Source organism: Empidonax traillii, unplaced genomic scaffold (genome assembly GCF_003031625.1).
Source record: "Empidonax traillii isolate 1590-97213 ecotype Southwest subspecies unplaced genomic scaffold, ASM303162v1 scaffold562:size474401, whole genome shotgun sequence".
In the NCBI taxonomy this organism is placed as follows: Eukaryota; Metazoa; Chordata; class Aves; order Passeriformes; family Tyrannidae; genus Empidonax; species Empidonax traillii.
Window position 1 is genome coordinate 140,362 of NW_020955755.1, and position 25,804 is coordinate 166,165.

General features: G+C 39.0%; 1 protein-coding gene across 3 annotated transcripts in view; it reads right to left on the reverse strand.

Moving 5' to 3' along the window:
- CCDC91 (coiled-coil domain containing 91) overlaps positions 1–25,485 on the reverse strand; it is a 92,773-nt gene extending 67,288 nt beyond the window's left edge. Inside the window, exons 1-5 of one of the 3 annotated variants that reach the window (XM_027897834.1) lie at positions 25,376–25,485; positions 6,944–6,986; positions 6,743–6,821; positions 3,724–3,881; positions 884–1,072 (exon numbers count right to left, since the gene is read on the reverse strand). In XM_027897834.1, coding sequence (XP_027753635.1) covers positions 884–1,072; positions 3,724–3,881; positions 6,743–6,821; positions 6,944–6,973 — 456 coding nt within the window. In that variant the 5' untranslated portion in view covers positions 6,974–6,986; positions 25,376–25,485. Of the gene's footprint in view, positions 1–883; positions 1,073–3,723; positions 3,882–6,742; positions 6,822–6,943; positions 6,987–10,705; positions 10,729–25,257; positions 25,341–25,375 lie in introns of those variants that run through there. The other 2 variants (XM_027897835.1, XM_027897836.1) reach the window with 2 other exon arrangements.
- Between the last annotated feature and the right edge of the window lie 319 nt (positions 25,486–25,804).

Below are 25,804 nucleotides of genomic sequence, written 5' to 3' on the forward strand. Positions count from 1 at the left end.
TTCAGCTGCTCCAGAACAGCTTCCTGAAGCCGTGCAGGAAGCCAGGATAGAAACAAACGACCTGCCAGGTCACTGCACAGCTATTCAAACAAAGGCACAACTGAGAGGGTCACAGGGAGGACACAAAGAGCAGGTCTGCTCAGTTCAACTCTGCTTTGGGGTAAAATCGTAAAAAAAAAAACAGTTCAAGAGATTTTAAGTCTTTGATTCCACTGCAGAGGTAGAAACAGATTATGGAATGTCTCTTCAATTCGGAGTTTAGCTCTCAACCTATCTCCTCTCACAGTCTGTGTTCATCCTTCCCTCCCAGCTGTCCTCTACACACTTAATTCCCAGCAAAACCAGCCCCTTGCATTCCTCCTCATCTTTGGCTCCAGTTCCTCAACCTCACTGTCGTTTCCAACAAGCTGTTTCCTCCTTCCCCCAGCACTCCCTGAGAGCTATCAAGAAACAGGATTAAGAATGGCAGGCACTAAACTCACCCTCCCGTGCCTCAGTGACCTCAGATGTGTCAGACATAACACTGCTCGGTGCTCTTATCATATTCAGGTCGGAAGGAATATGAAGAATTTGGCTACCAGAGCTCCCAGAAACAAAAAAGTCAAAACCAAACCACACGGTTCCATGCTAAGAAAATTTGTCCTCTTTTTTTTTTCTTTTTTTTCTTTCCTTCTTTTAGTCTTCAAAGGAAAAAAAAAAAAAATCCTGAAACTTTACATGATTCTAAACTGGGCCAATTTCTCTGGAATTCGGCTAATTTCTACAAAAAAAAAAAAAAAAAAAAAAAAAAGGAATTTCACATCCCTGCCAGCTCCAACCATACTTTAATCCCATATTTTAATTACAAGTGGTAACAGTTCTAATTAGAAAAAACTATTCGTACCTTTTTAATTTTTAATTTTTCTTCTTCAGCAGTGCAGAGCTTGATTTCTAGGTTTGCAACAGCCTGTTGAAGGCAGGTCTTTGCTTCATCTGTTCTCTGTGTCTCAGCATCAATCAAAGCAGTGGCTGATGGAACTGATGTCTTGTCTTCAATTACATTTGAAGAGGCAACTGGGATATCTGCCTGAATCTAATTCACAGGGGGAAAGTGAATAATCTCAGTACATCAGGTTTACAGGGAAACAAACTCTCCTTGGATTAGTCACTCCACGTTTTCACCCAATGCAGGCTGCAAACAGGAGTCACAGAGAGGGAATAAGAGGTTTTTCCATATCATTTTGAGGATAGATTAATAAAATAGGAGTAATTGGGACATGTTTACAATATTAATGCTGTTTCAGTAAACTGCAGAAGCACAAGAACTGAAACAGAGGTTTCCAGAATCCACAATGTAAACCAGATGAAACACTGATAATAAGCCCATATTTTCAGAAAAGCACGGAAAAAAATTAGGTGAGGTTTAAAACATTTTGTGGTATAATTAAAAAAGCCAATGCTTTTTTTTTTTTCCCCCAAAAAAAAAAAAAAAAAAAAAAAAAGGAGCGGGTAAAAACTTGATTATTTTGCAGCCAAGGAAAAGGTAAATTAATTCAGCTGCCACTTTTTCAACAGTTTGAAAGCCATACACACTTGAGATTTGCGTAAGGGTGGTGAAAGGAACATCTCAATGTGTTTATTAAAGAGGTTTGACTGATCTGACTTAATCCACTCCCCTCTAACACCTTTTATCCCAAACATACACTCGGATAATGTACTGACTTTTCGATAAATAACTATCTCTCAAACAATTCAAAGAAAGTAACAAACAAAATCAGCTGAGATCTTGTCTGTGCAGGAACACATAAAAAAACCTGCAGTCTGTGCTCTGAGTTCTCCTTGGCAAAGAGAAGCCAGATGTGCTAATTCTGTTTCTGAGCACTAAAGATTAGAGTTTGGCATCACCAAAAATCGGGAGCGTGGAACCTAAAATGGGGAAGTCTCTTTTTTACATGAAACCTCAAGAGGCCCTGGAGATACAAATATAAAAGAAGTTCTCCCAACATCCTCCTCGAACAGGTGTAAGAATATTTTATGATAGTTTTACGCCCACCGTTTTCCTTCTTGTTTAATCCGAAGTGCAAAGCTGATCTCCAAAGTAAAGGACATGCTCTCAACTCTTTTTCTCCCTTTACTAAAACTTGCTAATATATTTTTTTATTTCATGCTATTTCCTGCACTAAAGAGAGACTTCCTGGAACCATGGGTGTGTCAGCAGCTGAACAGAACAAGAAGAGAATGGCCTACAACCAGAATTTGCACAAATACTTGGTCAGAAGCAAAAAAGTGTATTTCTTATTTTTCTGTAAGATTACCTAACTAAATTAACTTTTAGTTCTAATAAATACATCTTAGTATTCTGGAATATCCCAAGTGCTCTTTCCAGAGAACACAAAAGTTAAAATTGCTGGCAAAGCTCAAAGAGAGGATGCAGGTTATTTATTGTCAGCCAAAATGAAAAAGGGTAGGACCAGGACCTGTGGTGGCTAAAGGAAAGCATCTTGGTCATTCTGCCAGTAATATAAATTTACTTATCCAAACTCTGTCAGAGAGGCAGAAGAAGAGCCTTCAACACAGAAAATTACTGTGGCTGGTATCAGTCAAACAAACAAAATAAACACTCCCCCCTCTCAAGAAAAAAAAAACACGACTCTTGGATTTCTAAGAAAATTTCTTTGATATCATGTGCCTCTGGGCACATCTCTTTGCTTTTTTTTTATAGGCTTTCCCCTGAACATTAGGCTGGGAACAAACACAAAACAGTAACTAATTCATTCCTAAGACTGGACGATTGGAGCTGTACTGGCCACAGCCTTTCTGTGTAAACACAATAAATAAAATGTAAACATACAGATACTCCTCAAAGGAAAAAAAAAAAAGACTCAGTTTAAGCAAAACACGTATTTTGTACAAGTCCTTGATATAGTTCTAAAGAAATGCTTTTAAATAGTCAGACAATGGAAATGTGATTTAATGGTGACATTCAGTTTTCACCAGGAGTGGCCTTAGACTTGAGGAGACTTCCTGAAAAATAAGAAACCAAGAGAGGGTTGCAAAGTAGCCCAAAGTATTGATTGGTTCACAGTGAGGCAAAAGCACTTTCTAATTCATGTACTACTATATATCTTGAAACAAGGAAGTTTATAATCAATAAACTTGTTCAAATAGGCGTCACTGCAATCAACTGCAATAAAAGATTCACTGGGAGGGTAAATCTATTTAATTCTCATCTGCAAAAATCCAGCATTCCTCTGATAATCTCAAGGCAAAATTTTTTTTCCCTCCCATGCTCATCTAATAGTTTAGTTAAATACTAAACACTTTTACCCCCCAAAAAAGAAACAATGATCGTTTTTCAGCAGTAGTGCAGCCACAGGGAGAGATTAGGATTGCACAACTAGGATAACGTCAGATCACACAAAAAAATATTAAAAAAATCAACTTTAAAAGTAATGGAGGGGGGAATAAATTAAAATAAAGTAAAAATAAAAATAATTATAAATAAGTAAAGATTAAATGTTAATTCTCTACTCCTAAAGTCAAAAGAAAACCTACAAGCATGACATATATGTACAGGTATCATCTTTACAGGTTTAACAGACTTTTTGGAAAGAACCTCCCTGGTGTTGCTTCCTACATTGCATGCCCAGCACTATTTCAACCTAAATGTGCACAGAAAAGATAAAGTGCTAATCCATTTAATACTTGAGTTCCCATCCTGAAGCTCAAAAAGTGTGGGTTTACCTGTTCTTCCAGAACAGCTGGATTTCTCAGGCTGTTGGCTGTTTGAACAGCTGCTGCCACATTATCACCTGACAAAATGAAGGAGTCGGGAGGAGCCAGGCAGGAAGAAGGCACAGAGTGCTCCAGAAGAACATCAGGAGATCTATGGACTTCAGGCACTGGAAATAGAAAACACGATACAAAGAAGCACCCAAAAATTAACTCTGTTTCTGGAGTCTGTGCAACAAGTGTAGCCACGCTAATGAAATGGTATGCACCTCATCCAAAATTGTAGTCACACTAAATTTAGACTTGTAATTCACACAGAGGATTTACAAGAAAACTGCCATCAAAAGGATCCATTTCAACTTTGTTTCTTTCAATTCACACAACCTTTCAGCTTCAGCACGAGCTTTAATCAGTCTAAGTCAAGTGTAAAACCATACTTGTAGTTTCCTAGGCTTCATAAATTCTGGTTAAAAAAATCCTCAACTGTCTTAGAAGACATAAAAGAACCAAGACACAGTTAAAAAAACCTACCAAGACACACGATAAAGCAGTTTTATATTTTATAAGAGAGAAAAAGATAACAAGGTAAATAACTCTCCAGCTAATAAAACTTCAGTGGAATTAACACTGGACTGAGAACATTTTCCAGTATTCCATAAAAATCCTGAACAGTGGATCAGCATTATCAACCCAGCACAACAGAAACTTGAGTGCTCTTATGAAGGACATTAATTTATGTCCTGGACTGAACAAACAGAGAGGAGAAGAGAAAGCTTGGCACACATTTTTAATTTAACAGCAAAGTCCTGCAAACTTTGATGTGTTTAGCTATAGGTGTGCCTTTGCAGAAGACAAAAAAATATTTGCAACTGTTTTTGAAAAAGCAGTTCACATTATCAATGTAACTCTGGTAAAACAAAACAAACAAAAAACCAAAACCAAAAAATCACAGAGCAGCAAAAAAAAAAAAAAAGGAAACTTGGCTGAAAGGTCTACAGGACAGTAAAGCAAACAGAAGAGGAACCAATTTAAGTAACCAGGACCAAAAAACAGATCTGAGACACAACTGCACCTTTAACAGTAAACTCTTCCTTGGAATTGGAAATGGGACTTTTTCAGCTTCCTTTATGCACTATATCAGTAAAAACTCCCCTCCCATTCCAAATGCCTGCTTTTAAAGGCAGCTTCTCATAACCATTACCTACTCCATTAGTTCAAGTGGCAGTGAAGTGACACAGATAATCTTTTTGTTTCTAAACAAACAATAAAGTCTCTGTCTTATGTTATCATTTAATACCCTGCATCTCAGTTTTAAATCAATCTCCATCTGCTAGAAAAGCAACTAAAATAATGTACCAGGCAATTTCTGGCTGAGCAGGCAAGCAGTTTTCTTACTAAAGCTGTCAACTCGTGTGGAAAAACCTGACATGACACTGTTCCTTTAGATGCTAGTGTTCACCCTTTAGTGAGGATCACCATAGCTCAGGCACAGCCCACATATAAATAATTAATCACAAAAGTAAAAACAGAAACTGAGACTGGGTACATATGAATAATGGAGACTCACTGAAATGAGAACTTCTGGTATTCACATATTTTGGTTATCCAATACTACACAGAAGACTCCATTTTTTCAGGTAATAATCTGGAATCCTCTACAATCAAATCAAGCTTTCGGGGATTCCAGTTACAGTAATGAATGCTTGGCAACTTGAGGGGGGAAAAAACAAAAGAAACAAAATCCCCACCTCTTAAGTTGTCAAAATAAAGCCTAGGAAATGAGCAGCAACAACTGGTGACCACCTCTGAACGTTGTGGTTTAGAATTTTCAGCCAAACACATGACCTTGCAGAAGACAAGAAAAGGCGGCGACTCTCCGTGGTATCAATCAAACATCTTTTTTACAAACCCTTCCTTTCATTTTTCAGCAATGTTTAATATCCATCCATTAGACATTCCTAGAATTACACGTGCTCTGTGTGCAATCCAAGCTCTCCTAATTCATACCTCTTGTATGTACATACTGGTGAATTGCATTAGCACTTTAGGACAGCTCAAAATTCACTTGTAAAGACGACCCCTGAAACAAAAGCTTGCCTCTGATAAAACTACCTGACTTGACTCCAAATAAACTCACTGTTCACTGATTAAAGTTGCTTCTTATAAAGATAAGAAGTCACATGGCCAAAAAGGCTTCTTGCAGTAAATTAATTTATTCACAGCAACATTTGCATGGAAAATGTCATCTGAGGTTTTACAGTAATAAATATTCTGAATACAGGAGTTTTTCTTTTAATTTTGACATACTTAAAATACCTTAGTATAACACCCTAAGACTTTTCTATCACTTACACCACACAAAAAACTTCTGTTATGTACAAATAATTTAAATTCTACACACCTTATAAGATTTAAATAAGACTTCATGAGGCAGACACTGCACAGCTATATTGGATTTAAATTATTAAGCACATTCAAATATGCTACTGAATTTAAGCAGTAATAATAGTAAAAATGACGAGATGAATAATAAAGTTATTTGAAAACAGTAAAATCTAGACCACAATGAAATCAACTGCCAATCAGTAACATCTTCTCAATCTTTTAGTTCCACTGATACTGTACATCAATGAACTTACTTTCTTAAAACCCATGTGGGCCACAGGCATTTGTATAAATTAACACAAGTAGCTCCATAGTGTTTCTACTTCTGCTTCAGATAAAGGTTATGCATTTTACTTTTTAACTTTATAAACTGCTTAAGTAAAAGAGAAGATTCTCATCCATCCCCCCTTCCCCAAAGAAAGTAAAAGACTCTATCATAGTCCTATTTTCAACCCCTACTTTTTGGGTTTTTTCCCACAATTTGCAACAGATCTTCCACACACCAAAGTAAAGGATATCCTTTGAATGAAGATCTGTTTCTTTTCAGCTGGATAAACTGTACTCTTTCATTCCTGAAGAAAATTTAACTTTGAGAAGCACAGCTTCCCAAAATAATTAATGATTTTTATAGTGATTTTATCAATACCTGTAGGAAATGCTGCCCAAGCAATAGCAGGGGACGTGGTCTGCTTTTCACCATTTCCAAACTCATAACTCTCTGCTGCCTAGGAACAAGAAGAAATTATTAGAAAAACCTTGCAAAGTATTTACAGTAATTTACAATCCATTTCCATATAAATAGTTGAAAATAGTCTTATTTCAAAATAAAGTAATTCAAATAACATACCTCAAATCCTCCAAAGTCATCATCGTCCATCTTTCAGCTGGTACTGGAATACAGAAGAAATGTAGATTTATAAAGAGGAAAATAAAAAAACCCACTGTGTTGCTATTTTGCCCTTACTTGTAAAATAGCAATAAAAGCTTTGCAAAACCAAAGTTTTAGTGTTAGTTTTAAAGGACAGACTTGGGTAACACAAGCCCCTCTGATCAAACCCTAAAAGCCCAGCAGTGTGAAGCAAAACAATATTCCACACAACAGGAAAGTGGGTATATTTCAGTGGCCAGTTTTGTAAGAGAAATGTGCTGATTTTATGATCCACCAGCAGTCAGGAGACAAAATTACTTATGTATTTGTGTTGGAAAAAAGACCTTCACTTGGATCCAGCTGCTACCTTGCTCATCTGCATGCTTTGCATCGCCACCTCATCACCCCACTCATTTAGAAATGAATATTCAGTCCTTCACCCAAGCCCTCATCTCCATACATTACCTGAAGTCTTCATAATTAACAAGTCCTACAAAACACTGAGGGACTTACAGAAGAACTTTTTCACATAGAGGGTGCAAGTGCTAGAAATGGAAGGTCTCAGTTAAGAAGCCTTTTTTTTTTAATTGATCAAGTTAGGCGCAAATAAAAAAGGGTATTTTATGATAGAATTTGACTGTCTTCAAGGGTAAACATAAACACTGCCCACTGTCAAACATCTTTTAAAAGCAAAAAGGAAGGAAAAGCTTTCTAACATAGGAAAAGAGAAAGATGGTCCTCTAAAAGCTGTATCTGTTGTACAGATATATTGTATATCTATCTATATCTATAGTGCAGCAGTCAAGTCCCCAGGACCTCAACATATGGTCCTAAAAACAGCAAATAATCTAGGTTGGATATATAAAATAAATAAATAAATAAATGTCCAGGAAGTAGGACTCTGACCACCAGATTCCGAAAGGGTTATCTTCATTCATGATGAAAACAATCCAATTTAATGCAAATACGATCCACCCTGTACCTTGTATAATTTTGTGTTTATGATTTAAAACATAAAAATATTTTCCATTGTTAAGTTGCTCTTCCAAATCAGCACTGTGATTAAATCCAAAAAGATTTCCTGCTTTTCCCATCTCTTCTTAGCTGTCTGGCACCAGCAGAACAAACTGGAACTTGGAAAAAGACTGTGGTGAATTTCTGGAAATTCTTCTGCTACCACAGAGGTCCTTCCCTAGGTTTCATGGAGGGTCTGATTTAGATTTTACAAACTGATCAGCATTTTTGACTTGTAGCCCTGAATTCTGTGGCATTTTGATATATTTATAGTGAAATTGCAGTTCCTTTTACAAAAATGCAGGCTAAGTTACTCAGCTAATGAAAGTAACTCAAGATATACAAAGCTGTTCAAAGAAAGGTATTATATATTTAACTATACATATACATACATATATATATATATATATATATATATATATAAAATTTTGATACATGAATGAAGGATGACCCAAAAAACCTTTATGGTCTTTACAGAATGTTAAAATGTTTATAAAACTAAGTGACTTCAGTTAAAAGAGACTATAGGTTGGATAAACTTTTATTACTAAGAAAACACACACTCAGAAACAGAAGAATTCAAAGGATCTGGAGGAAATCTCCAAATGGACGTATTAGAATGCCAGAAGGGGACACTTTCAGTTCACATCCACAGCTGATATTCACTGCCAAGACTGACTTCAATTCAAACATCTCTCAAAGTTTAACAAATTAATTTCTAAGTTCTCACTGATGAACTTTGAAGGCTCCAGGGTGACCTAATTGGGGCATTCCAGGACCTGAAGGGAGCCCACAAGGAAGATGGAGAGAGACTATTTCCAAGGGCCTGGAGTGACAGGACATGGGCAATGGCTTCAAACTGACAGAGAGCAGGTTTAGGTTGGATATCAGGGAGAAAGTCTTCCCTATGAGGGTGGGCAGGCCCTGGCACAGGTTGCCCAGAGAAGCTGTGGCTGCCCCATCCCTGGCAGTGTCCCAGGCCAGGTTGGATGGGGCTCTGAGCAACCTGGGATAGTGGAAGGTGACCCTGCCCATGGCAAGGAACTGAAACTAGATGATCTTTCAGGTCACTTCCAACCCAATCCATTCTATGATTCTATAAAGAATCATCACTATCACTTTGTTAGCAGACAGATTTGGTCAAAATAAAGACAAGTATTGTTCAATACTCACATATGATATAAAAGTTAAGAATCTTTCTGGGGACTACAAGGAATTTTTGGCTTTGTGTTGGTTGAATTCCGTGCTGGTTAATTTTTCAAGGCTGAAAGGAGGTAGTTGGGTATTTTTCCCATCAATGTTAAGGTGAATTGGTCAAACATTCATGCACTCCAATAAAGTTCAGTTATAAATTGTAATATATAACTCAAAAAAATAGCACTTAAAAAAACCCACAAATGATAGTGATGGAAGTTGTACAGACAGAAGGTGTCTGCTGAAACAGCAGTGCACAAGCTGAGAATGCCAGTGTATCCATGCCACCTCCCACTAAACACCATCCAACCCAGACTGGTGATTTATATAATTACTGCAAAACACACCGTTCAAGTAGCAATCAGAGCAGTCAGGTGGAGAGAGTGAGCCTTTAGACAGGCAAATAGGTACTTTATCTGTACACTCTGTATCACATCAACAGGTCTTACAGGCTCTACACAAAGTTCCTTCCAAGCACATTTTCTCCACAGTGTGCAAGGGACATCATTCCCACCCTCTCAGGACTGGTTATGTCTCAACCAGAGAAAATACATTTAGTGTACTGAATATATACTGTGTTTTAAAAACCTAAACTGGAACAAGTTCAGAGGAGTACAACAGGAATCAAAGCAATGCTGGAAAGGTGTGCTAAGATAGAGAGGCTTCAAAAATTTTTTTGAAGGAAAAAATATAAAATATGAAAAAAACATGTTCCAAGAAGTGATTAACTACTTTGATTTTTTTTTTCAAATACAACACTGATATAAGGCAGCAAAGGACAGAAAGCCCTGTAAGCGAACCATACGTTAAATACTAACGAGGATTTCCATTTCCTCTACAAGAAAAATTTGGAAGAACCTATGTATAAATAAAACAGAACTTCTGATAGAGAAAAAGGATGTAGGGCAGAAGAAAAACTGGAGAACAACCTGTTATTGAATCCATCATCTTTTTTATTGTATTTCAAACAAAGTTTTCATAAGTCTGGTTACCTTACTCCACAAATTTTAAACACAGACATTTCGTGGCTGTAACAACATGATTAACTTATGAATTATTCCACCCATCATTCAAGTGGAATAAAAGAGAAGCAGGTTCCAATCAGGTCTCTGTAGTATCAATGGTGTTTTCACACCTAACTGTTAATCCTCCAGTTTCCAGTTCTTCAGAGATCCCACAGGAATTCTCAGCTAAGGGATTCTTGAACAGTAAGGTTATACATTAGGTTATACATACATTTCCACATACCCAAATAGCAAACATTAATCCACGTGCACACACCTCTGTTTAAAAAGACAAAGCTCAGATCCTACTCCACCAAAATGAAATCTTGAAATCTAAAAATACCAGAATCTGGCAAAGATAGCATGCATCACAAATATGCAGGCAGCAGATCAGGATAGAATGCATGGATTAAATCCTGAGGGATGCTGATGCAAGGCACTTCAAAAACTCAAAGGCTGAGGTGTTCTCTTCATAGAGTGTTAGTGCAAGGAGTTCTTACTAGAAAATGTCTTTCCAAAATTATGATACCTTCTTGCATAAAAAGGGTGCCCTCTGCAAGGAGAAGGGAAAAGGGCCACACCAATGTTATAAGAACTGTTTTGAAAAAAAAAAAAATTGATCAGGCCTATTTTTAAATAGGATGCTTTCAGAGCCCTCAAAAGTACATGTGCATTTAGACCTAAAAAATGCTTGAATAATTTATTTTAAATTCAACATGATAAATTTAACAATCCTGAAAATATGACCAAATACATAATTTCTCAGTTCTACCCCTTATTCTCATGATGGAAATGCATTTCTGATATAAATAAATAATCTAACATCACACATGAGAACTGCAACAATTTTGGGAGCAAGTTCTTTTAATCAATCATCTATTCCAAAATAGGTAATCAGACTTTTCTTTCCTCAGAAACTCGGAACATTATTTGTGACACTGGAATAGGAAAGAATACATTAAGTGCTGACAATCTTCAGGATTTAAAAAATAACAGAAGAAGACAAAACAACCCACACAGTCTTACCATGACTAAATGTGGTCTCTTGAAATATGCCTGATACTGGAATTAAGTAACTGTAAAATTGGGCAACAAGAAGTCAACCTCAAAATTACAGAGTCAGAAATCCTGGTTGGAAAAGGCACAGTAGGTCATCCAGCCCAGGTCATTTCCAAAACATTACAGTTCTCAGACAGTTCTGTCCAAAAGGACTCAAGATCTCCAGCCACACTGTGAAAAGGAGGAAATTTGCCATGGATAATGACTAGGCAGGCCACTGCATTTTGCCTTGATTTTATCAACAAGTTCATATTCGTACAATGGAACATTAATTTTTGCCAAAATTCAGACCAGCGGGTCATCCAACCCAAGCTCCTGCTCAAAGCAGGGTCAACCCCACATTCAAATGAGGTTGCTCAAGACTTCCCTCTAAATGGGGGCTGGTGAGGCTGCAGGATGACTGGATTCAGATAGCTGGGCATATTTGGGAAGCCTGCAAGCTTTTCTATGCAAAATGCAGCCACTGAAGCCCAACTGGCAGCTTAACACAGATGGTGAGATGTAACAGGCACACCAAAATCACGTTTTTATATGCAGGAAGATCAGGAGCCATTCACCAGGAACAAGACAGAAAAATGTAAGCTGGGGGAAAAAAAAAAGCCCCTCTTCCCGTTCCAACAGTTAGGGGGAGATGGAATGTTGTAATCTTCCATCCAACCAGAAATCCCAGTATTCTCCATATCCAGAAGGTAAAAGTGACAGAGAGACCAAATATTGAATTAAGTAGAATTCTTCATTCGTGTCTACCTCTGGCTAGTGAGAATTCAAATTAATCAAGTCCTGATCTATAACTTGATAATCAAATGTGAACCTGTCTGGGTAATCAAGAGAACTGATTTTTCCAGGTACAATCAGCTGAATGCTGCACCACCTGGCCTGTAACTCTGAGTCTGAAGCAAACTCTACATGCAGAATTTTGGACATTTTAAAGGAACAACTTACAGAGCATACTGCTGTTGGTTTTGTCGGAACAGTGTGTGTGGAGCTGGCTCAGGGTGGGGCTGCATTTGCATTTCTGGCAAAGCCCCTGGGTGGGCAACCCCTACCTATGACAACTTATCACTTTTACTTCCACGTTCATCCTTATTAAATACTTCATTCCAAGTGTTCAATCTGGGAGAGGCTTATTAGCTGTTTCTTCACTGGACATGACAGAGACCACAGCATTTGAAGAATAAATCTTTGGCTGAGACTGCAGGCTCCAAAAAGTCTACCCAAGATAAGTATGAGATTAAAGAAAAACACCCCAAAAACCAATAAAATGAAGTGAAGTAAAATAAAATGAAACAAAACAAGAATGAAATGAAATAAAATAAAACAGCAGTGACTTAGAAAGCGTGTATACTGGCAATACCCCTGTGATAAAGAGCAGAACAGATGATAAATTTCTCTTTCACAAAGTTCTAACCAGCTCAACATGCACTTTTCCTCATGGGTCTCCCACCAAAACTCCAAGCACCTCTTAGAAATGTTAAGACAGGTACAAACTTTCTGCTTTTTTACCCAGCTGATCCAGACCTTCCTCCTGATCTGTATCAATCACAGCGGCAGGATAAGCATTTGGCACGTTAAAAACTTATAACAGCTACTAAGCCATTAATTAGAAAATTTTAATTACAGCATACACATATCCCAAAGGTTATACAGCCCAAGAAAGACTAGAACACAAATGTAGAGCATGCTAATGAAATCAAAGAAAGCAGATGCAAATCCACCTATTTTACAGCAGTAGTTGCTTACATTCCAATTGATTCAACTGAAAGCTCTGGTACTTTTAAGAAAAATTAAAGTCTGGCCCTTTGTAACTCATTTTCTTTCCCAGCCCAAATAAACCAATACAACATTCAAGGGACCACAGAATAAATTTAGTCTGGAAAGCACCTCAGGACACCTTACACAACCCAACCTGACATTAAAAAGACAAAACAAAACAAAGAAACAAACAAAAAACCATCAAAAACCAACCAACCAAAAAAAACCCCAACAACAACATTTTGTTTTTACCACTTAGTCCTTTACTCAAGAGACATCCCTTGGACCAAAAGATCCAGAACCTGCAAGATGTAAGATTCTACATCCTATGAGGTGATATTCCACCCATAGAACCATCAATAATGTTGAAAAAATTTAACTCTACTTTCACATACCAGTGTTGTAAGTAGCAAACAGTACCAGCAAAAGCCTCTGTATCAGTTTCATGTAACAAGACCATCTTAGGCAATCTGTAACACTTCTATAACTGCCTTTCCACTGTTACTTTTTAAAGTCTTTTTTAGAAGGACAAAGAACCATAGCATATGATTAAACACTAATAATTACACCTTTTTCCTTAGCTGTATATAGCCTTTAATAAAGAAATTAGAATAAAAATAATTATTACAAATAATATTCTTGCCTGAAAAGTACTGAATGAATATGACCAAAAAAAATCTCAGAAATTCCACAAAAACTGGCATTAAGATAATCTTCAAAACCAATGCCACAAAAATTTGTGGTTTAGAACTCAAGGGCCCTCTTCTTCAGTAAACAGTTTTGCCTTTTTTTAAACAGTGCTTAAATCAGGAGAAACCCAATAAAGTGCAGATTCCAAGTCCACTTCACTTCCGTAGCTCAGACACAGCCATTCAAAAAAGAAAGCAGGAGTTCCACTTCTGCTCACAACAGGTAAATGGCCTCTGAGAGCTTCTACACAGAAGGTAGTTTTCAAATTCACTTCAGACACAGGAGAGAAGAACCACAAAAAAAAAAAAAAAAAAAGAAAACACCACCACAGCCCTGAGTGGAAAACGTATTCAAGACCTGGCGCTTCCTCAGAGATACCCCAGAAGAAACTAACTCAGAAAACCAGGAAAACCACATTCTGTGAAATCTGTGCATATGTAAAACCACCAAATACATGGTGTACAATTCTGCTTAGGAAGGAATGAATATAAACTGGGAGAGACGTGCTTTTATTGCATCAACAATCAGGTGTGAGCCTGAGGCCAACATCTGAAATGCTGCTCTGCTTGTGATTCAGCAATAATTGCTGAGGGCGACTTTGAGCATTTCCTGAGGTGGGAATCTCCCTCCACCAGACCACAACCCCTGGACCACAGGGGGATTCCCTGGGTAACCCTCACTGTCACCCAGCAGCAAAGGCTCTTGCACAGTATCACAGTGGTGCTTTTAGCACACATTTTCAGTTTAAAAGCTGAACAGAGGAAAGGTTTGTATACTTTGGCTTCCAGCGTTTTGGTCACTGAGATCGACCTGTGGCCAGGGGAAAGAAACAAAATAAAATCTCTAACAAGACAAATATGGGTTTAATTCCAGAGGGTTACCTATTGACATAAGTAATTAGAGTAACGAATGCACTTCTTGACTGAGGATCTTTTATTAAATTTTAGCCCGTGGTTCTTCGTCAGCTTCTCACAACTTTAAGAATCATCTACTTAGAAAATGCCACCTTCTTCTTTCTAGATGAGTTCAAATAATATCTTATCAACTCCAGCAGAAGTATTAAAATATGGCATTGTCCAGCAGATTTCTATTTTTGCAGTGTCTACAGACACCTTGTCAAGACAATTCCAATGACTTCATTAACTCAAGATTTTATATAGAGTCCTTCCTGAGGTCTTCAGTCTTCACCATAATTGGTTTCTTGTGACCAGAACAAAGAAAGGCTGGTTTTTGCTTCATTATGAAAATAATCACACACAAAACTAATTTTTAAATTTCTCTAATGGCCCTCATTAAGTTTCCTACATCACAAAGATCTTCGTACTTCCAGAGCAACACATCTTTGGAAAATGTACATAAACTGCTGCGGGAATTCTGATGATGCTGATACAATTCAAACATATTGAGCTTTGGAGGAAAACCCCCTTCCCTCACAAAGCCTTCTCTCCATACACCTCCAAAAAACCCTCAGAAAGTAGTTTGAATTCAACTGGAATTAAACATTTCTGTTATGCACAGCCAGGCAATAACTATAATTAATCAAGTCCAGATCAACAATCTCTGAAATCCTGGTTCAGAATAATGACAATCAGAAGCCCTGGAAATTAGTTTGTATTCTACACAAAAAAATCACAAGAAATAGACAAATTACCCTTCTAAATCCTTCCTAAACACACTCTGGAATACATTATGGCAATCTAGCAGGTCAGTGTCTTTACCCTTGTAAAAACATTTTGAAACCTTTTATTGATAAGTTCATGTTCCAACAGTGTTACCTTGGCCCCTTTCAAATGCAGGACAAAGGTGGGTTACTCCTAAAAGTGTGCACTGAAAATACTAAGCATTTATACCACATAATTTCCACTTTCTATAATAAAAAAAGTAAAAAAACCAAACAAAAGCAAACAAAAAACCAGACAAATCCAAACTAAAACAACAAAATAGCACAAAACAAACCCCCAAAAGTCAACTTCTAACTTTGTTCAACTGTGGACATAGCACTAGGGGAACATATATATATATATATTTCTATTTTTGCACATGTATATATATATATTTTTTTTTAAGAGAGAAGCATGCACTTACTTTTAGAAAGTTAAACAAAAAGGACCTACGTATAGCAAAGTCTTTGGGGCACCCAGTCAATTTAAATTTAATAGTTTCCAAAAAATAAATGTAATTTGCCTACATTTTTGAATTTCTCGAGCACATTAATTGCTGTCTCCTATTCTTTCAAAGAAAATGTGATTCTTAAATCAATATTGCTCTTTCAATCCCAACAAAGGGCAAGTCAGGCCTCTTTATAAACATTAAAGGCAGTTCATGAATTCATTTATGAGGATAACTTCATCAAATCTCAGGTACCTTCAATATCAATAAAGTTATATGGCTGTAAGCACCCAATAACTAGAAAAAAATGTATTCCCAAAAATCCTAAAGCAGAAACTGTCTTTTATTTTCTAATGAAAAAATTAACCTGATCCTGGAGGATAAACAACTCATTTTACCATCCACAATACTAAATTTCTGTAGGAATCATTGCTAAGTTGATTAAACAAAAGTGTTTCTAAACTCAGTTTCTCATTATCATACTATTTCAGAAGTTGCACCCCATGGAAAGCCCTTTTAAAAGCTTGACTGGCAAATGTATGCTAAAATATTTTGTTTTCCACCTAAAACTACACGAAATTCCAATCCTCAGAGACAGGATTTCCAGTTTATTTCTCTCTATACACACACACACACTAAGCTCAGGAACGGTAACATAGTAAAGTGTTGTTAAAGTTTTGAGAAAAGCAAGCTTAGCACAAAGAAGTTGACTGTAGGTCTCTTTTCCTCAGAAATTTTAAAAAAAAATCCCAAACATCCCTGTCCTGTGTTCTGCAATAAATGAAAGACATTTAAGTAAAAATATAGGTATTTAATATAAATGGATACTAAGACAAATCCAAAATAATACAATTCCAGTATTTCTCTCGAGCCCACCTCAAGATAAAAATAAATCAATTCTAGCAGTGTATTCTGGCAAAGTATTTAATGAGGAAAAAAATTCAACTGTAAAGAACTACAAGACCAAGTTTTGGCCACAATGCACAGAATATTGGATAGCTTTTACCTTTGTTCACCTTATTCAGAAACCTTAGGGAGACACAATGAACTTACATTCACTTATTTACTGGCTAACAAAAGTTCAAAATATAGAGAACGTACAGAAAGCTTTGCCAGCAACAAAATGTTTTCATGGTTTTAGATGACAGGTTTCAAACAGATCAAACTTCTTCTACTTATGTTTTTTACATACACTTTTTAGTGTCCCTCGTTCTATGAAGACATCAGCTGTAATTAAAATAAGAAAGGACAGTTCTTTCTTGTTCTTCTCCTCACAATTTGTTGTCTTTGAAACCACTTTACATCCAAATAATTCCTCTAAATAAAAGGCTCTCCCACATTTGGCATCATGGTTCAAACCCACCTTCTTATTTACCAAACAGTCAATTCTGTGCAAGACATTTCACTGTAGCAAAAACAAAAGGAAATACAGTTAGGAACAAGCACAGCATACAAGTTGTTTACTGTCTTCTTTGGCTCTAAAATATTAAAAAATAAGCCATTCCATAGGACCTCTAACAGAAAGCAGAACAGGAGTGGCTTAAGAGTGAATGGAGCACTTATTTTTACTTACCAGGGAGATCTATACATATTTACATAGATATCAAGGCAATTTCAAAAGTATATTGTTAATCTGGGCTTCTGAATCAACGTTCAAAACACTCCAGTTTTGGTTTAGCAGTTCTGCACCTTAATCTAAGTTTTCCACTGCAAACTGAGTTAAGGACTCACTACCACATGAATGACCACTAAATAACCTCTAGGTGCAAAATATCTCAGAGGATTTTCAGAAATATTAACAGAAAATCACAGTCAGTGCTCTTTTCTACTGTATAAAAAGCTGCCTTTTTGCTGGCCTGGAAGAAAAAAGAATTGACTAGCAATGAATAAGTAGTTTTTATGTCCCCCATTTGAAGTTCAGATGTGGTCCCTCAGCTATCTGCAACAGCCTGGCATCACAAAACCATTTCCAAATCTTTGGGAGTTTTGTATTTTGAGTCTTCAAATTTTATGTTGAATTACTTCAATCAAATAAAAACCCCGGGGGGAAGGAGACCAAAAAAAAAAAAAAAAATATTACTTAGGCCATTCTAATTTTAAGGCTAGTAACATTGTTACAGAGAATCCTTTCATAATCTTGCATGTTGAGTGGAAACTGTTTATGAGTTGCTACAAGGGATGGTTGGTTTCTGCTTCTCAGATGAATGGGGTTTGTTCAGTTCGTTTTTTAAATGTTAAACGACTTCCAAGGTGAAGTTAAGCAACCTGCTTCACTGCAGGGAATTATATTCACTTCTTGCCGTTGATTTAAGAGTAGCCACCATTACCCAAACCCAAAGATTGCTGCTGCTTGGAGAATAGGAAGGCATAAAACACATTTCAAAGGGGTACCAGCTGTCCTTACACTTTTCTTTGATCCCTGTTGGATGACACAGGGTCTTCATCTCACTGAAAAAGCCGTAACAAAAAATAAGCTGTCAGTGGTGAGCATATTTTCTAAACTCATCTTAGCAAACACTTCTCTAAAGTCAGTCTGTAATTCCCCTAGAAGTGAAGCATAGAAAGTTTTTCCTTGCCACACAGAAGACTGGCATTTTCATAACGGGACTGTCACTGGCCACAAATTCCTACCACACCAGAGATCAAATCCTTTCCCTTTTTTTACTGCTACTCACACAGCCATTGCAAACCTAATGTGGAAAAGGAATGAAAACTGCCTTTCAAAGATGAGGTAAAAGCACTGCCTTTCTGAAATCCAGGTGTTCCAAACAAGGTGAACCAAACAAGACAAAAGGTACACCCTGACAAGAAAATCATAGTATAATCTTTTCTCAGCTTATACATAAAATATTTTTTTTAACTTATATTTAACTATTTTCTTTATATTTAACCATTTACCCAACAGTAAATTATTCATTCTATTCCATTACAAAAAAAAAGAACTTCTATTTGATTGAGAGATATTTATACATTCTGAAGTGAAATTTATCTGGTTTTTAATATTGTGAACATTTTCGTTACAACCATATTATAAAAACTTGATGAGCACCAAAACCAGAAAAAAATAAACTTAAGAAACAAGATCTCTTAGAACAACTTCACTCATGGAATCACAGAATGGCTTTGGTTGGAAGGGACCATAAAAATCATCCATTTCCAACCCCCTGCCATGGGCAGGGACACCTTCCACTGTCCCAGGTTGCTCAGAGCCCCATCCAACCTGGCCTGGGACACTGCCAGGGATGGGGCAGCCACAGCTTCTCTGGGCAACCTGTGCCAGGGCCTGCCCACCCTCACAGGGAAGAATTTCATCCTAATATCCAATCTAAACCTGCTCTCTGTCAGTTTGAAGCCATTCCCCATGTCCTGTCACTCCAGGCCCTTGGAAATGTCTCTCTCCATCTTCCTTTAGGGTTCCCTTCAGGTGCTGGAAGGCCACAATTAGGTCACCCCCAACCTTCTCTTCTCCAGGCTGAACAATCTCAATTCTCTCAGCTTTTCCTCAATGATGGTATGATCCTACTAATGCTTTCTTGTATCTCCACAGGCAGTTAAATGCAAATTACAGTCCATATCCTGCTTCTGCTTCTCTATAAAATGAGTGGTCCTGTAAGTTTGAAAAAAAAAAATTTTAATTTTAGTTAAAAAAATAAAATTTAATAAAAGTAATAGAATATTTACATTTTGTGGTTTAACATTTCATAACTTCATTAGCAGCGACATTAATGATACATAAACACATTAGCAAAGCACACTGGGAGCACTGACAGAAAGTGCATATTCTACAACAGCAAACTGAAAACTGAAATCCACCAGAGCCTCAGGAAACAACTACTGACTCTGGGGGACTCCACAACCCATTTCTAAAATGGAGTCAGCTTATCTCAGAACGTATTTGTGTGGGAGAAAAAAAAAACCAAACCGTTTCCAGAACTTTAAAAGTAGGTGATCCCGACGGAGAGACACCCTTGTACGTAATAAAAAACACTCAGCAGGGATTAATGAGGGTTCCCCAGAAAGCAAGCACCTATTCTAGATGTGTAACGCCACTTGAAGCATCTCAAAACCTGCCCACCTTCTTCCATACCTCTTCTGCCCTCACTCAGTTTGCCCAAAAGGACATGTGCAGCAGCAAGTACTTCTAGAGCAGTTATTTTCTTGGAAATAGCTTAGAGCAAGTATCTGTCAACCCTTTCAGCTCATACTTAATCAGTATCCTCCCCCCACAGCTGCATCTCTTCTCTAGAGCAGAATAATTACAGCAAGAAGGGACTCACAACAATCGTCTGGTCCAACTGCCCGAGCCCTTCAGGGCTCAGCAAAAGTTAAGAGCACATGAAGGGCATTGTCCAAATGCCTCTGGAGCACTGACAGGCCTGGGGCATTGACCACCTCTCTGTCCCAGTGTCTGGCCACCCTCTCAGTACAGAAATGCTTCCTAATGTTCAGCCTAAAACTGCCTCGACGCGGCTCTGAGCTGTTCCCACGCATCCTGTCACTGGACACCCTGGAGAAGGGACCAGCACCCCTTTCCCCATTTTTTGGCCTCAGGAAGATGTGGAGAGCAAGGAGGGCACCCCTGAGCCTCCCTTTCTCCAGCCTGAATGAACCCAGAGTCCTGGGCTGCTCCTCACAAGACATGCCTTTCAGCTCGTAATGTTCATGCTGAAATAAAGATGCGATTTTCACTCCGCTTTCACTCACATTTATTGTTACTTGAAAGAGATGACTGCAAATTATGTATTTTTCTGCTTTTATTCAGATTAGAAGACTACAGTGCCTTGGTGTGGCTATGCTGTCACACAAGAGCTCTCAAGAATGCAAATACTTCGCATTCAGAGTACAATTCTTCAAGAGGTACAAGAACTGAAACACAACCAGTCAGCATATACAAACACTGATAGTAATGCCACTGTGAATTGCTTTTCTAGAAAAAAAACACAGCACACTAAACACCTTTTTAAGTCCTTTGTTGGAGTAAAATCAACAGCTCTAATAACAGGTCCAAGGCTACAGTTACTACTGGAATAATTAGAGCTTGGATGTTTTGTACCTTAACGTGTGCTTGCACACCCTATATCCTTCCTCTCCAAAGAAGATAAGTTTTAAATACTGTCAGCCCTTAGTCCCAGATTCCAACTGTATTCCATGGATTACAAGCAATCCACCCTTCTGTACAGATTGCTTTGCCCTGTACACATCTGCTACATTCCTTTTAATCCAAAGGAAAGATGAATAGAAGCAAAAGTCAGAATTTGGAACCACCCCTTAAACTAGCATAATCATGTTATTATTTATTTTTATTTATGTATATTTTTATTTATTATTCTTTCCCTAAAACAAACAAACAAAAAGCCCCAACCATTTCTGTTGCATAGTCACCTGAAATCAGTTCTTATATATGTACAAAAATTCACCATCTTTTCCAGAAGGGCTGCCCTAAAATGAGAGGCAATATTCCTGGAGTCTATCTGAAGGTTGAACAACTGGTCAAGACATGACCAACATTTCACTGCAACTGAAAATGTAACTAGTTGATATTTGAATATTATGATCAGATAGGGAGATTCACAAAGATTAGCTAAAACATTCAAATTTGGTTCTTTGGTCAAGAAAAGTGCTAAAGAGCTGAAAACTATTACCAGGGTTGCTAGTGGGAACCCTAAAAATCAGAGTTTAGCCTTATATCAGTCTCAGTAAGTGCAGGTTTTTAAAGACCTCAGAGTTCCACAAAATGCCTGAGACTTTAGATATTTTTATTTGTACTAAGTTAGCACTATAGTTCTTAAAACTAAAACTCAGAACTCTGTGCAAATATAATAGAAGAGATATTTTATACTGACTGAAATCAACAACTTAAGTCATTTCCCAATTCTTCTCTGAAAGATACACAAACCCCAAATTTTTATCACTTTAATGACAAATAGCAAAACCTGCTTTTCTCTTACTGGCATTATATAGGTATATAGGCATTATATAGGTATACAGGATAATTATTTCTCTTTCTGAGAATTCAAAATGGCTTTAAAAATATTCCCCCCATTTATCTAGCTCTGATTCAATGGACTGGAAAGTTTACTAGGCAGTGTCTGTAATGATGTGATCACAGGAAATATTAGCCTCATGTATGCAACCAAAGTTAAGGCAGACACAGATGCCACATCCAGCTGCTGGGAAACTGCAGAAGAGTTCAGTGAAAATGACATCCCTAAAAACATCTTCAGAAATATCCATCACCACTTGTACATGTAAAGTAAAAAACTCAATTCCCTTTTTTCTTAACTCAGAAAGTCCTCTGTGATTGCTTAGAAATAAATTTACAGGTAATTCTGCTTCTTCTAGCATACCCTATCATGGAATTTACATTTTTAATGGTTTCGTGGTTACATTGAAAGACTGGACAGAACATCCAGAATTCTTTTAATTCTCATCTGTAAAAGCAGCACCACTTCTGGACTCAGGTCTGGAGAGCAGGTACCTTTGCTCAAGGGATGCAAAGGGATAAGGTGAGACTGGGGTTGCAATAGGACTTATCAGGAAAGCTAAATCCATCCCTCAAATTTAAGGTATTTATTTTTACCAACACAAGCAGGGGTTATTTCCACATACATCTTAAGTCTTCAGAAGTATAAGAGAGCCAAAATAGAAAAACAACCCCTGCACCCTGAACTTCTGGTGCATTCTTAGGATTATAAATATCAAATTAACAAAGTAATGAAGGGTAATACAATAAAATACAATGTCTGAAAGTTACCCTGAAACACTTAGATAATCTGCCACTTACACTGCACTTAAATGTGGATTTAGTCTGCATGACTTAAAATTCAGTCTGCAGCCTGAAACCTCAAGTGCACTGGGGGAAAAGCCCAACACAGAAGAAAAAACATAGCTGAAAAAGTATCAAGATTGGTTTAAGATATTTTTTTTTCATTATTATGATCAAATTAGTTTCACATAAGCAGAAAGAACTTCCTTGTAAGGGCATTCAAGCATCCAACACTGCACAAACAGACAACAGCAGATCACAAAGCACACACAGGCACATCAGACACAAACCTTGTGTACCTGAATGGACTCAAATGAACACGGACAAAGAAGGTGGTGTGAACTTCAAAGATTCACAAAAAGCTTGTTGCCATCATACCACAACCTTTTTTTTTCCATTTGGTGTTGCAAACTTTCCTGGAAGTTGGGTTTTCAGTAAGCCAGGAGGAACCCAGCCAACCACTCAGATAGACACCATACTTAGATGCCTCAGCAGTTCTGTAAACATTTGGAGAACGCCAGTTATTGCCCTTAAGATTGCAGTTCGATTGCTCCTCTGGCCCAGAAATATGCTTTCCAGCCTAACTGTATTTTGGCACCTCCAAATCAGTGTAACTATCATCAGCCTGACACCACAGAAACAGCCAAGAGTGTCCAGGCAGCAATATTCTTCACCCAGCTCTGGCAGTAGTTGTGTCACTTGAAAAGAAACATGAAGTTGGCCTAACAGTCCCTGGTGTCAAAGACATGCAGAAAACAGTGAAGGGGCCTGTAATTAATACAAAGAACTTAAACTGCATTGAGAGTTCTGGTGAGGCAGGACTGATCAATGTCTCCAGGGAATCAGAGAATATCTGAGTTGGAAGGGACCCACAAGGATCATAGAGTCAAACTCCTGGCTCTTCACAGGACCATGCCCAACAATCCCACCATTTGCCTGAGAGTGTCCAAACACTCCTGGAGCTCTGGCAGCCTTGGTGCTGTGCCCACTGGGGAGCCTGTTCAGTGCCCAACCACCCTCTGGGGGAAGAATCTTTTCCTGATCTCCCTTTCAAAATAGCACCAGACTCTCAAGAATCTCTTTAAGAGGTTCTGAAAAAGGCTCTGGGATTATCTGCTATCCATTGAGCGTCCAGGTATCACCTGTTTGAACAATACCGTGATTCTGTTATTTCAAATCCTACCAGCAGGAAGATCACTACTGCACTTAACAAGTGCCCTGCAAACTGAGTTTGAGAATGGTCAGCAGACCATTAGGGACTGAGAAACTGACAGTGAAGTGCAACACTAGCACCAACATTTACTTCAGACATTCAATCTATGGATGTGGAAGTACTCAAAACAAAGTCACATGTTTAAAAAAAATGTACACAGAAGAGCCAAATCTGAAGAGCAGAAAGAAAAACAGACAGAGAGCAAAATCACCAGAAAGCATTCAGAGCAAAAATAATTAAGCAAGTCTACTGAGAGAGGTGTCCAAGCATTGTGACAAAAACTACCCAAAGTTACATTAAAATACAGCAGTGAGGTGGCAAAAGATGCATTCACAATGTGCAGTTCATAGGCAAAAAGGAACTGCTAAGATAGGAAAGGAAAATTCCTTATAAACTGTAGTGTCCTGAGAAGAGCCAAAGCTGCAGTGAGAGTTCAAGAGTATCCCACTGAAGGCTCTCCTCAGGTGCTGAGGTACCAGGAGGACACAGTCCACCTTACTATACATATCAGAAGCCACAAAAATTAATCTGTTAAAAGACCAGAATTACAGAAAGTGTTTTAGATGCCTGAAGATTCAGAGAGATTTTCAGGAACACTTCGACACCTAACTCCACTTAGAGTAACAGATATTAGGCACCACCAAAAAAATCAGGCTAGATAGTTCACCACAATCAATGATCCTGGACAAACGTTTGAAAACTTGGCCACGTGCAAGTTTGGTCCTGGAAAGCGAAGAAGGCAGAGAACTCACAGCCAGAATTTCCCAACCTCTGAGCTAGAGAGCTAATCACAGGGTTCTCCTTCCCGTTGACAGGGAATACCACCAGTTTTTGTGGTGCAGGAAAGGCAGACAGGCAGGCAGACCCCCGCTGCTGCTCCTCTGAACTCCTTCTGAAATCCCCTTTTGTAGTGACCCTTAAAGCTACATCACTAAGAACGGCCAACACCGCACATGGGTATCTGTGCTGTGACACAGGGAGGAGGAGCCAGGCAGGTGGAGGCAGGTGATGGCAGGTGAAGGCAGGTGGAGGCAGGTGGAGGCAGGTGGAGGCAGGTGATGGCAGGTGGAGGCAGGTGATGGCAGGTGATGGCAGGTGGAGGCAGGTGATGGCAGGTGAAGGCAGGTGATGGCAGGTGGAGGCAGGAGAAGGCAGGTGATGGCAGGCGGACTGCGGCACAGGGAAGGCTTGCAGGAGTCAGGCAGGTGAAGGCAGGTGATGGGAAGCGCAGGCGGGTGGAAAGCAAAAGGCAAGGAGAAGGCAAGGAGAAGGCAAGAGTGAAGAGAAAGGCAGGTGAAGTCGCACCTGGCCGGGACCACCACCCTCCCCGCGTCTCCGGCCGGGCTGTCCCGCCCGCTGCCCGCCCCCAGCTCCGTGCCCGCATCCCGGGGGAGGGGAGGGCAGGGCGGGGATCCCTCCGGGAGAACCGGCCGTCCCGGCCCTGCGGAGGCGGCGGGGGGCGATGCCCGCGGCCCCTCCCGGCGCTCCTCACCCGGATGTTGCATCCGCAGCGCTCCCCGCCCGCCTCCCCGGCCGGGGCTGCCTCGGCGCCTTCCAGATGGATTCTCTGTCCCCCCTCCGCCCCACCACATCAGGATGGGTTTTCTCACCTTCTGTCAACGTAACTGGTGTCGTCAGAGAACTTCTACGACAAGAGTTGCTTGACGAAGGAGAGAACCCCGTGTGTTTCGGGGCATTGCGTAAGATTACATCACCCAAATAAATATGCATCAGTAGGCGGGGAGTGTGGATCGGATAGGCGGGACCGTGGGAATTTCATTGTGCGAAAGGTGCGGCTTTTTTAAACCCCTCGGCGCGCTTGAGTCGGGGGGAGCCTTCACCTCGCTCGCCGGGCGGAATAAATAATGTGGTTTTTTTTCTGAACTAGACTCTCTGTCCGCGTTTTGAGAGCTCCTGAAAATCGGGAACAGCCTCCGGGCCGGGGACGGGGGAGCGCCTGCTCGTCCCGGGCCGGGTCGGGGCCGCCCCCGCTGCTCCTTCTTCCTACCCGGGTCAGCCACGGAGACCTTGAATGGAGC